The 13,076-nt window shown below is 46.5% G+C and overlaps 1 protein-coding gene across 5 annotated transcripts; it reads right to left on the bottom strand.

The window, feature by feature from the left end:
* Positions 1–2,208: 2,208 nt before the first annotated feature.
* SPTSSB (serine palmitoyltransferase small subunit B) lies at positions 2,209–13,024 on the bottom strand. 5 transcript variants are annotated; one of them, XR_014511768.1, is made up of 3 exons: positions 12,317–12,448; positions 11,605–11,665; positions 2,209–4,230 (listed from the first exon to the last, which is right to left on the bottom strand). XR_014511768.1 is itself a non-coding variant. In XM_083442481.1 (3 exons), the coding sequence occupies exon 3, from the start codon at positions 4,196–4,198 to the stop codon at positions 3,956–3,958; it is 243 nt and encodes an 80-aa protein (XP_083298607.1). In that variant the 5' UTR covers positions 4,199–4,230; positions 11,605–11,665; positions 12,854–13,024; the 3' UTR covers positions 2,209–3,955. The 5 variants fall into 5 exon arrangements, 4 of the variants coding, with proteins under 4 accessions (XP_083298607.1, XP_083298608.1, XP_083298609.1 ...); XM_083442481.1 differs by lacking the exon at positions 12,317–12,448 and adding an exon at positions 12,854–13,024; XM_083442482.1 differs by lacking the exon at positions 12,317–12,448 and adding an exon at positions 12,754–12,817.
* Positions 13,025–13,076: the final 52 nt, after the last annotated feature.

Raw genomic sequence — 13,076 nt, 5'->3', positions numbered from 1 at the left:
TTGTCATCTGCATGTGTGCAACAGGGGAGTTGAACCTGGAGCCTTCTGTATGCTCTACCACTGATCTATGGCCTTTCCCTTTTTGCCTGAGGTTCATCTCTGGGACATCTCTGGGAAGGGCTGGGAGAGAACCCTGCCTGAAACTCTGGACAGCCACTGTCCAGCCACTGGAGATAATACTGAACTAGATGAACCAATGAGTGGCTCCACATAAGGCAGCTTCCTGTGTTCAAATGAAAAGCATAACACTACCATATGCATAGGGACGTGGGTAGCGCTGTGGGTTAAACCACAGAGACTAGGACTTGCCAATCAGAAGTTTGGTGGTTCGAATGCTCACGACGGGGTGAGCTCCCATTGCTCAGTCCCTGCTCCTGCCAACCTAGCAGTTCAAAAGCATGTCAAAGTGCAAGTAGATAAATAGGTACCGCTCCGGCAGAAAGGTAAACGGCTTTTCCGTGCGCTGCTCTGGTTCGCCAGAAGCAGCTTAGTCCTGCTGGCCACATGACCTGGAAGCTGTACGCTGGCTCCCTCGGCCAATAAAGCGAGATGAGCGCCGCAACCCCAGAGTCGGTCACGCCTGGACCTAATGGTCAGTGGTCCCTTTACCTTTATCTTACCATATGCACACAATACAATGATTATATCATCCACCTTTGGTCCCCACCCTGCAATCACCCATCACCAGTGGCTCATAGAAGCTGCTAGCATGCGACAGAGGCCACACCCCAGGAAAGGGTTTAGACTGGTTGGTTAAACCAGGTGAGGGTAGCCAATGGGTCTCAAACCCTGGGTGAATTAGGGACTTCCCCTGCATGTGAAGACAGGCTCTGACAGATTGAGCAGATGAGGCCAATAGTGGGTCCAATGGTCAAGAAGGTGGCTTCTGCACATGCTGTAGAGGGGGCAGATGGGGCTTGTCAACCTGGGAAGGTCTTCTTCTTCTTCTTTGGCGATCACTTGGAGCTGAGTAAGATTGTCTTCCATAAACACAGTTCCTAAAAAGGGCTGCTCAGTCATGGATACAGCTGCCGAGCTGCTCAACTGCTTCGTTCCTTGAGTCAGAATGACTGAATCTGTATCCACTGCCTATGTGCCGGTTCATGACTAGGGGGCTTCCAGATTTCACAATCCTGCCCCCGTTACCATTTGCCGATCGCCATGGGACTTTTGGGGTTTGGGTTGGGTTTTTGGAAGACGCCTGTGTGTGAATTTGTTTTATGTTGTGTAGATCAGTGCACACTGACCAACGCACAGTCTTCACAGTAGGGCTCTGTTCCGATGGCATGAAGTAGTCACGATTGCAGCCTTCATCCACCTTCACAGCTGTTGTAACATACCGCTTGTTATCATCCGCCTGTTCTGCCATTGAGGACTTCTTGGATCATTCTTTGTCTAGCTCCTTCCCTTTGACCTTACCACCTTGGGTGACCCTGCTGGGAGTATGAGATTCCCGACGGCTTCACTCACAAGGGTCATAGGAACATGCAAGCCCACTCACCACGACAATAAAGGTAGCCAATCTAGGAGAAGGAAAACTCTGAACCTAAACCTCCATTGCCTTGAGGGATATCTTCAGGAAAAGAAAAGGCTAAGGAGAAAACCCCACACAAACTTGGAGTCCCCAAGACAGTTGGATGGTGCCTTGCACACCTCCTTTTGGCAACTCCTGCAGCCAAGCTGGTAACAAACATATTGTTCTGCTTTCCTTTGGACCACATCAGCAAGGCCGAGGGGGGTGGTGTCTTGTCATCTGGGCAGCCCAGGACCTCCATACACACTGCCCAGGCTTGCACCCCAGGGAGGTCACTTCAGTGCTGCTAACACAGCAGGTTCACTTCACCCATGGATGTACACTCCATTCTCTCTCGAGATGGACGGAGGCCAACAACAATTAAGAAGCAAAGAAACAAGAGCATAAAAATTGTCTGGGGTTCGTTTAGCATTACAAGGAGTGACAATGAACAGTGGCGTAGCGTGGGTTGTCAGCACCCGGGGCAAGGCAAGTAATTTGCGCCCCCTAACCCGTGGATTTGCGCCCCCTAACCCTAACCCCCAGATGTTGCGCCTGGTGCGGCCGGCCCCCCCTGCACCCCCCACGCTACGCCACTAACAATGAACCTGTCCTAACAGCTGCCTTCACCCCTTCTCTCACTATGAATGGAGTGAGCAGAATTGCATCCCTAACAAATGATACACAGGCACCTCTTAAAATAAACTTAACTTTATTCTTGTTTCTGCAAAACAGCACACATGTTCAGATCTCTTAAATCTTCAAGACACGTCTTTGTGACAGAAACAATGTAACTTGCTTTTTTTTTTTACATGCAGTGTCTCACACAGTCTGCATAAAAGAAGCAATTTCCTGATATTGCATGTAATTTTGCAAACACTGAGTGTTATTTACATTTAACACTTAAAATCGCCTCCAGCAGTTGTAGAGTTGCGCATTGCTGCAAGAAGCACATCTAGCAGATATGCAGGCTTGCCCTGTGTGGCATTCATATTTCATTTAGATAAAAGGATAACATTGACACATTTAAAAGGCAAAAAGAAAAGTCGGCCCAAGGGCAGCTTGCTTTTTGCTTTCTAAAAAGGGAAATCTCAGTATTGAATCTTCCATATAAATGCTTTTAGAGCCTTTGCAGCTATTTGGATATTGCTTCTACTTCTAGAATAGCATGAACACATGCTTTATTTACCTCGTGTGAAAAGTAACAGAATAGGAAGTAGTTCTGTATTTGGCATTCAGCAAGGTGAACTCCATGCTGCAAGGCAAAACAACAACAAAACCTTCACCGTAAACAACAGGTACAGCTCCAAGTCTGTTTCCTGCAAAATGTCAAGATTTTAAAAAACATATATATTGCAATGGCTCCTCCCCTCAAACCCAGATACACTTTGCTGTCCTGACAGAACTATAACATATTTGAGATACAGGCTCTTGATTATTTCATGTTTGGGATCCAGAAGGAGCTTTACTTGAGGGAAAACACTTCTACTCCCATAAATCGGCACTCCACCCCATTTCTGCCAAGTCCTGCCTCCAGCCACCTGCAATACATCCATCGCTTTTGTGGAGGGTCCCTCACAGGACCAGCTTTTTGGGAAGGTGGGGGAGCAAAAGGGCTGCTGGGGGGGGGAAGGGGAGAGAATACCCCTCTGCGTAGGCAGATTTCTGCTTAGCCTTCACCAAACCAGGTGTGTGTTTCCCAATTTTGCCCTTCTCTACTCAGAATACATAAGCTGAAAGTCATCGCTTTAAATCCAGGTGTAAAGTCCTATATAAAGAGCTACTTTATATGTGTCATCAGGGAGGAACTGGGGTTGGGGAAGCATCACGAGAGAAAAGTTACTGAACTTTTATAAAAGCATCGTTTTCAAAAGAAAAAGCCATAAAACGTTGTAATTGTAAGAGTCCTTCTCTTACCCCTAAACAAAAATATTCACAGATTCCTTCCTGCTAGATAGGAAAACACTCAAGGTATGAGGTGGGCAAGACAGGTGAGTGAACCACATGCAAGCCTGACCCAACAGTGGTCCCCAAAAGGTGGTAATGAATCAGGTTCACTAGGCATTTAAGATGTGTCACATAGGAATGCAATCCATACAGAGGTTCTTAGCCAAGCAACACATTACAAGGGGAAGTTGTCACCAACATCCCAAACCTACGCATGTCTACTTGGAAGTAAGCTGCGTTTGATGGGTTTTACTCCCAGGTAAGCTTGGATAGGATTGCAGCTTTAAACAGAGTAGAAGATGGTCCAATGAGAGAGCCAGCTGGTATTTAGGGCAATGACAGCCTGGCTTGGTTAGGAGAAGGCGGAATCTGCATGCACATCAGCCCACATGTTCAAAATTGCTTCCAAAACAAATACAGTCAAAGAAAGAGGAAGATTGTGGTGTTTGTTTTTTCCCACTGCATGCAAAGAACTGCTCATTGGTGCTGGTGGGATCACTCCATAAGTGAAGCAGTACTTTCAGGTTGGCTTCCAAATATCTGCGAGAAGAACTCAAAAGCCAAGCGGATGTGGATGGGGATGAAGACGTAAGCCGTGTAGACCACCATGGCAACCACCGTAATTGTGATGGTGTGAAACATGGATTGTTCCCAGGGCTCCAGGACGTAGCTGCAGGTGATCAGGAGATACTGGTAATAGAGCCAGTAGATGTAATCCTTCATTCGCTTCAGATCCATTGCTGGCTCAGGCTGGCTTCAGGAAAGCGGATCTGTGAGAGAAAACAGGAGAGTATAGATGCAGAGAGGATAGGGGAAAACCTTGCAGCAGGGAATCTGCAAGACTAGAATTGCCAGTGCTCTTTGCAAGGCAAATGCGTTGCTACCCTTATTTGCAGAATGGCTTAAAAATAACCTGGGGTGCTGGGTTTTTATTTCACAGCTGCCCATTAATCCCCATCACAGGAAGACCAGTGAAAGGCCATGGGCTGAATATATGTTTGGGTGCAGGAGGTTGTCTGTAAGTGACTATCCTAGGGGTAGCCAAGATTACCATATTTTTCGCGCTATAACACGCACCTGACCGTAACACGCATGTATTTTTTAGAGGAGGAAAATCTGTAGGCATGCCACCCGTAGGCATTTCCTCCATAACACGCACAGACATTTCCCCTTACTTTCTAGGAGGAAAAAAGTGAGTGTCATGGTGCAAAAAATACGGTATGTCCTCCAGGTGTTATGGAGAACAGCTCCCAGCATCCCTGCCTGATGGCTTGAGGCTTATAAGAGTTACTTTTGTTGCCCACCCCCCAGCCTTAGGTTTAAAAACAATACAAAATGAACACTTATCTTCAAAAGCATTTCTTTTTGCAGTTTTTATGATATGTTTCTATGCTGCCTTGAGACGTATATAAAAGGTGATTCATAAATATAGCCATCATTATCATCTGATGAATTTAGCACTCTACATCCTAGAGAGTATTTGCAGATTGCTGAGGAGCTCACACATCCCAAGGTGTCACAGGAGTGTGTTTGTCAGTAATCATACAGTTCAAAATTCAGGTAGGTAGCTGTGACACAGTCGCAATATATAGAAAAATAAAAAAAATGTCCAGTAGCACCTTAGAGACCAACTAAGTTTGTTATGGGTATAAGCTTTCGTGTGCATGCACACTTCTTCAGCTACATACAGGTGAAACTCGAAACATTAGAATATAGTGGAAAAGTTCATTTTTTTAGTAATTCAGCTTGAAAGGTGAAACTAATATATGAGATAGACTCATGACATGCAAACAAAGGTCCGTATAGTAAAAGCTATGGTTTTCCCAGTAGTGATGTATGGAAGTGAGAGCTGGACCATAAAGAAGGCTGATCGCCGAAGAATTGACGCTTTTGAATTATGGTGCTGGAGGAGAGTCCCATGGACTGCAAGAAGATCAAACGCATCCATTCTTAAGGAAATCAGCCCTGAGTGCTCACTGGAAGGACAGATCGTGAAGCTGATGCTCCAATACTTTGGCCACCTGATGAGAAGAGAAGACTCCGTGGAAAAGACCCTGATGTTGGGAAAGATGGAGGGCACAAGGAGAAGGGGACGACAGAGGACGAGATGGTTAGACAGTGTTCTCGAAGCTACAAACATGAATCTGACCAAACTGCGGGTGGCAGTGGAAGACAGAAGTGCCTGGCGTGCTCTGGTCCATGGGGTCACGAAGAGTCGGACACGACTGAACGACTAAACAACAACAACATGACATGCAAAGCAAGATATGTCAAGCCTTTATTTGTTATAATTGTGATGATTAGGTGTACAGCTGATGAAAACCCCAAATTAACAATCTCAGAAAATTAGAATATTAAATGAAATCAGCAAAACAAGGATTGCAAATAGATCTTTCGCTAATGGGGCCTCCTGCTGTCGCTGCGCCGTGGGTGTGCAATTTCCATTCTTATCCAGGCGCAAAGTTTTTAACCTGGAGCAACCACTTCCTGGTTAGCAGAGTTTGTAACCCGAAGCGTCTGTAACCCGAGGTACCACTGTATTAAGGCAGGGTTGGTATTCAGATAAGTTTAACTCAGCATAAACCTATTGAAATTAATGGACCTATTCCCCCCACACACAGGTGTACTCTATGAGTAAAAATAGGTCATCCTAAGTATTTATCCAAGTCTCAACTCAAGCCATATTGCCCAATAAGTGCAATGTCACAATCCCAGAGCGTCACTCCAACCACACTGCAAGAATTTGAAGGCTGCTCAAAACAACCTTATTAACTCTGAGCTAATCCTTTATTGTCAGCATCCGAACAGAAGCCAACAGAGCTGCTGCCAGCGTCACTGAAAGAAGGCTTGAGTGCCAGCATTATGAATGTAAAAAGCTTCCAAATTATCAGATTGCACCAGAAATGCCTTAAGCTACTTTGAATCCCTGTGAAAAATGGAGGGGGTATGGTCATCCAAATAAATCATGTATTGTACCAAGTAACTGGAGATCAGAGCAATTATCGTCGCACACGTTACTTCGGGTTCCTTGCTGTCTGGAACAGTTAACCAAGTTTGAGGGCATGACAATTGGAGGGCGGCCATGTGCCTTGACTTTGCAAAGGGCATTCCTCTATCTGAAGGGCTGTAACCAAAAGAGCTGTGTGAACATTCAGCACTGCAGGCCAAATTCCATGGAACTCCCTTCCAGTCAGGGTGCAACGCTCTCCCAATTCCATGGGCCACACAACACCTGAGGTCACTGTTAAAGAGTACTCATGGGAAGTGCAACAAAATATTGCTGGGTCTCTTCACTTCCTTGCAGGAGAATGGTAGAATCCCAGAATCGTACGGTCTCCGCTATCATGGGATTGGCATCCATTAAGGCAGACCAGAACCAGAAGCGTGAGTAAGCTTTTGAGCCCACCAAAACTCTTAATCAGGCTGAATTTTAACAAAACAGAAGCGTGGATGGGATGGGGAGAAAAAACTGTCTTGGTACTGAGGCCATAATAATAATAATAAATTTTATTTATACCCCGCCCTCCCCAGCCAAAGCTGGGCTCAGGGCGGCTAACAACAATCAAAACAATCCAACATTCTAAAAACTTTTCACCATAAAATCAATCAAAAACAAATTGATGGCAACCAGCAAACAAGACCCTGTGCAGATTGCCAGAGGAGGGGGTCAGGCTGCGCCCTGACCAAAGGCCTGGTGGAACAGCTCTGTCTTACAGGCCCTGCGGAAAGATGTCAAGTCCCGCAGGGCCCTAGTCTCTTGTGACAGAGTGTTCCACCAGATTGGTGCCACAGCCGAGAAAGCTCTGGCTCTAGTTGAGGCCAGCCTAACCTCTCTGAGGCCTGGGACCTTCAGGATGTTTTTATTTGCAGACTGTAGGTTTCTCTGTGGGGCATACCATAATGTCTGCGTTGGCCAAACATTTATCTCTGTTGCACAGGAGGGGCATGGCTACAGGGGCATAACTATGAGGGTTGTCGTAAAACAGCACCTGCACTTCAGAATTTGCCACTGCATCACAGTCTTGGAGCAAAACATTATAAGGAGAATCTGAAAAATGGCTTTGGCTCCTTGGACCCAAAACCAGATTTTCCAGCTTTTCTGTTGCATACCACTGCTCAGATCAGTTTGATCTACTAAGTGAAAGATCGAGGGCTTCTTCCCGAAGGGGAGGCTCACATCTTGCTTACTGCCTGTCTCCTTTAGAGAAATATTTCTATTCCTGGCCAATGCCCATTTAATTATTGGGGCCTGAGCGGCAAGCTACACATGATACTAACTAAAAATATGGGTAACTAAAAGGATAACTAAAAATATCAAATCAACACAGTCGGGGATGGAGAATAGGAACAGGTTGCATTAGGATGGTGCTGCAAGAAGAGTTAATGTTTTCCTCATGGCAACACCCACCCAAACAGTTTATGGTCCTGCTTATGGTATCTGCATTGTGCCTGATTCCCCTGGCCAAAAAAAGCAGGCTTTGGTGGGTCAGCACTTCTGATCACGGGTTGATAGGATTAACTCTAGGGGCACAATGCCCCAATCTAATTTATCCTGCCCTTCCTTTATAAGGCTTAACAAAACAGCCAGAGAGTGGGTCACTGGTCTCTGTACTGCGTAGAGTTTTGGCTTGTTGTGTTGGAATGAAGCAACCTGAAGCAGGAGACACACTTACTTGTGCTTGCTCTCTTATTTGATTGTATCTCTCTTCGCCACATCTTGACAGCAGTTTTGGAAAATTCTGGGTACCAGTCAAGTATCTCACCTTATGCACAAGAAGTGGAAAGGAGCGCCCCGCTCCCAGGGTTATCACACCAACAATCCATTGCTCTTCTACCTTCTTCCTTGTTAAGTTTTGTCAGATTACAGCAACTGAGAACCAGAGAATTGTGGAGCTGGAAACGAGCCCGAGGGTCATCTAGTCCAACCCCCTGCAATGCAGAAATCTCAGCTAAAGCATTCATGGCAGATGACCATTCAAATTCTTCTTAAAAGCCTCCAAGGAAGGAGAGTCCACCACCTCTCATGGGAGTCTGTTCCAACGTCATACAGCTCTTACTGTCAGAAAGTTCTTCCTGGTGTTTAGTAGGAATCAGATGAAGTCATTGGTTTGAGTCCTTCCCTCCAGAGCAGGAGAAAACAAGCCTGCTCCATCCTCTACCTGCAACTACAGTGGTACCTCGGGTTAAGAACTTAATTTGTTCTGGAGGTCTGTTCTTAACCTGAAACTGTTCTTAACCTGAGGTACCACTTTAGCTAATGGGGCCTCCCGCTGCCACCACTGCGCGATTGTTGTTGTGATTGATGTTCTCATCCTGAGGCAAAGTTCTTAACCCGAGGTACTATTTCTGGGTTAGCGGAGTCTGTAACCTGAAGCGTCTGTAACCCGAGGTACCACTGGACTCATTTTCATTTTTTTGAACTGACACTCAGAAGAATTTTAGCACCACTGGAAGTAATAATTACCAGAGCGTACTTGACCAGGCTGGCCTAGTCACTTGCAACAAGAATTGCTTCCAGGTAGGCAGGCCAGGAAGCTTTATAAAAACCATCTTGAGCCATTGGCTCAAGAAGACTCAATCCATCATTCATTATATGGGCAGAGACTCATTCAAACAAAACAGACAAAGAATAAAAACATGATAATTAAAAAATCCATTCACGGTGCTCATATCGACAAGGCTGCAGATCTGACCCCCGTATGGGACAGCTGCATATTCCTGCAATGCAGGGGGCTGGACCAGATGAACCTCAGATTCCCTTCCAACTCTGCAATTCTATAATGTCATGCAGAGGATAAAGACATGAGGTGCAAATTGCAGTCAAAATGATAGAGGCTTAGGAGAATTCAAGTCAGATGCTAAGGTCCCCACCACGGAGACAAACAGAAATAGTATCTCACTTCTTGTTGAGACCAAGGTGTGAGATTTTTTGGGGGTGGGAGGGGAGAGAATCTGTGCAAATCAGCTTGATATCAAGGTTTTCAGAATATTCCACCCCTAAACAAAACAGGACTTCTAAAATGCCCCCATAAAAAAATCAAAAGCAAAAATTGAACACACGTCAAGTTTGAAGAAGCGTTCTGCAAAACTCAAAATTTAGCTTTCCGCTTTATGGGTTTTAGGTCATTTCGATAAAGGCACTATGATACTGTTTCCTGTATACTCAGGCAAAGCAAACTTTACTCAATGAGTGATTACAGTTGCGGTGTCATGCCCATGCTATTTCATGGGGCACTCCTGTGCATCTTGGATTAGAAACAGTAGTAGGTGGTGCACATTGCAACTGGGAGGGCAGAGAGGCAAGCAGTAGGTGGAGACAGAGACAGAGAGAGACTGGCTGTAAGTAAAGATGGCAGGTAGCTGGGGGAAGCTGAGGGCAGACTGAGGTCGGTGGGGCAGTGTCCCATTTGCCCTGAGAGTCTAGTCTCCACTCCTAGCGGGTCTCGCTGTGTTCAATGTTCAGTGTTCCTCTATGGAAAACACTTTGTAAACACTGGCAAGTTGGGGAAGTGGTCTAATTACAGCCACATTAAAACACACACACAGCTCCTCTTGCATTAAGAATTGGCACAGTTCAAGAATTCTGTCATTTTACCATCCCATTATGTGCAAGAATGGAAATTTACAATCTCTTTATTACATTTTACACCAAACCTTTCTTCTGTGTGTTATACCTCGGGTTCCTTAGATAGTCCTCCCTACATGGGAACCAACCAGACCTTCTTAGCTTCAGCAAGACTGTTCCATTATATGGACTCAGGAAAAAAAAGTCCTGGGGTATTATGTGGTTGGACAGCTAGAGGCAGTGGCAAGGTTTAACAAAACTGTGGGGCAGAAAGTGGAGCAGATAAATCACTGGGCCAACCTGAAGCAAGCAAGGCCAGCCTGGATTGAGTGGTTCATCACCATTTATTCTGCTTACCTGAGGTTCCCCCCAACTCCAGCCCAATGCAAAGGGTTGGTGGGATTGCAGCCTTACAAGTCCTCTCCCATTTCTTGGGGAAGAGATGTTTCAACTACCTTGTTCCTGGGTTTTGTGAAACTCATAAGGCTGGGTAGTTTATAAGCAATTAAGAACTTACGTGAAGCTTTTTGTTCTATAACATCAAGGCATCAGTGCCAGCCCACAAGATGCAACAACAATTTTAAAAGAATGTTTTTTTCTAAAGAACAACACACCACCTTTATCCCCAAAGAACAGTTTTGTAGCTGTCAAAAGCTCATGTCCAGAGAAGTTTTGAAGCTTGCCCAAACAAGAGAGTGCTTGCCTCACCGATAATACCTTTTAAAAGGATGCAGCCAATACATAAATAGTGCTTTACCAGTACAATCCTGTGCCTAACTTGGAAGTCAGTCCAGAAGAAAAATGCCTAAATCCAGAGTCAGGCAATACCTTTATGAATACCAATGATAATGCCACAAAATATTTATTTATTGCATTTATATCTCACCCTTTCCCCAAGGAGCTCACGGTGGCATACCTGGTTCCCTCCCTCCCCATTTTATCCTCACAACAACCCTGTAAAGTAGGTTAGGCTGAGAGACTGTGGGTGACCCAAGGTCGTATCTGCTCATATCTGAGAAGATCTGAACCACTCTGATCACCACACCACTGACTCTAGCAATGTGGGGAAGTTTTCTAGTTCTCTAGAATGCTTCACCAGACGGGCTGGCAAAGCTGGCTTGATGTTGCTGTCACAAGACCCTGCACTGGGTCACAGAAGAGATAAGAAGACCTGTAGCATAATCCTAACCACGTCTACTCAAAAGTAAGTCCTGTTGGATTCAGCGGGACTAATTCCCAGGTAATTGCAGGTAAGAGTGTTGTCTTAGGATCCCCTCTGATACTACTTATTTCGGAGAAAGCCACACCCAGCTCCGCAAGGGTTGTGATGACATGGTTACTTCTTTGTAAGCATGCATAGGTTTGCACCATAAATCTCACTGTGTCTAATGCAATATATTCCTGGAATAATATGGGGTGTGTGGACAGTGCTTTTCTTCTAGATAAAATGGTGCCCGTACTCACCATGAAGTTGTTATAGTATGTGCCACACTTTTAACCAGTGCTTTTCTTCTAGAAAGTACGGTATGTTCCTTAATAGTAATAATAATAGAAATAGAAAAAAAGAGAACGAACTCACCACAGTGCTTCAAAAGTTAGGCGAAGGATGCTCCAAACTTCTTTACTGACTGGACTCTACACTGCACAGAGAGATTAGAGAACCGAGTAAGGAATTTCTCCACCTACTCTCTGGACTGCTATCCACCCACTTTGACTGCCAACCCAGTTCCAGAATAAGCAACTGACAGTGCAAACAAACACACATGACTTGGTCCACCTTCCTAGGGAGCAGCTTCTCAGCATGCGAATTCTCCTTTGCCACTACTGGCCGAGAGCCAAGCAGCACCCACCCCAGCAGCCAACGCAACCAACAAAAATGCACCACCTATACCGTTGGGTGTGTGGGTGTTACCCTGAGCACATGGAGCCACTGTTGATGCTTCCACCGTACTGCAGCTTCAGTTCATATATTGGGAAAGGGCTGTTTCCTCCTCTATGGCCAGGAATATTTAAAGGAGGGCATCACGTCGGCAGGGGTAAGGTGCCAGGGAGAGAGACGTGTGTCTACGAAACCAGGAGAAGGAAAAACACCAGGAAGGTTGCAGGCATTTAGAGGGGGGGGGGAGAGAGAAGCCTTTCATTTTGCTTTCAGCAGGTTCTCCCCCCTTTTTTTGGGGGGGAGGAGGCTGTTGGATGCGCCAAACCGCAGCACCCAAAGGCAGCAGTAAAAGCTGCCAAGACTCCTCCTTCCTCCCCCCCCCAGCCTTTATTATAATAAAACAGTTAAGCACCTTAAACGGCTTAACGCCCTTCTTATGGCACGAGCTGTTCCTTTGGGCTCCACAGCAACTAAGGGCATGGTAAAAGCGTGGTTAAAGTTGCTGTTGCTGTTCTTAAAAAAAAAAAGGTGCCCCAGGAGTATTTGCTGGCATACGACAGATAATAATCATAATCATCCTATTAAGACCATCCCCAGCGCTCCTGGCGTGGGGCTGCCCAGCCTCCAACCGCCTCGCTCGGGAAGGGAAGCCGCATCCCCGCCGCAGCCCGGAGGAAAGGAAGGGAAAAGGGAAGGGCCAGCTCGCTACTTCGTCCCCAGGCCGTCCTTGTTGCGTTTCGCATAGCGAGGAGGAAAAAGAGAGACGGCAGCATGGCAAGAGCTCCGAGCAGGGAGGACACAAGCGCAAAGGCAGCGCCGCGCTCGGAGGAGGGGGAAGGAGGCCGTTACCGCAGTGGCGCATGGCGACGGAGGCGAGGCGGGCTGCCTTCCCCTCAGGATTCCCGCCGCGCCCGGAGACACGAGACTATCCCTCCGTCGACCCGCCTACCTCTAAAGTCTCTTCTGCTCCATGCCGAAGGAGGGCATCCCCAGCGCTCGCCTCCGGCTGCAGGGTCGTCGCCTCGATTCGAGGGAGCGCGGCGTCTGGGCGGCGTCTGGCACACGGGCGCGGTGGCGACGCTTTCCAGCTTCCTTCGGCAGGAGAAAGCCGCCGGGGAGGAATGTTGCGCTGGGTTAATTCCGAGCACCCTGGTCATTACGCTATGAATGGA

Source organism: Podarcis tiliguerta (assembly GCF_965153285.1).
Source record: "Podarcis tiliguerta genome assembly, chromosome: 5".
Classification (NCBI taxonomy): Eukaryota; Metazoa; Chordata; class Lepidosauria; order Squamata; family Lacertidae; genus Podarcis; species Podarcis tiliguerta.
The sequence above is the reverse complement of the archived record's forward strand: the minus strand, read 5'-3'. Positions and strand labels throughout refer to the sequence as shown.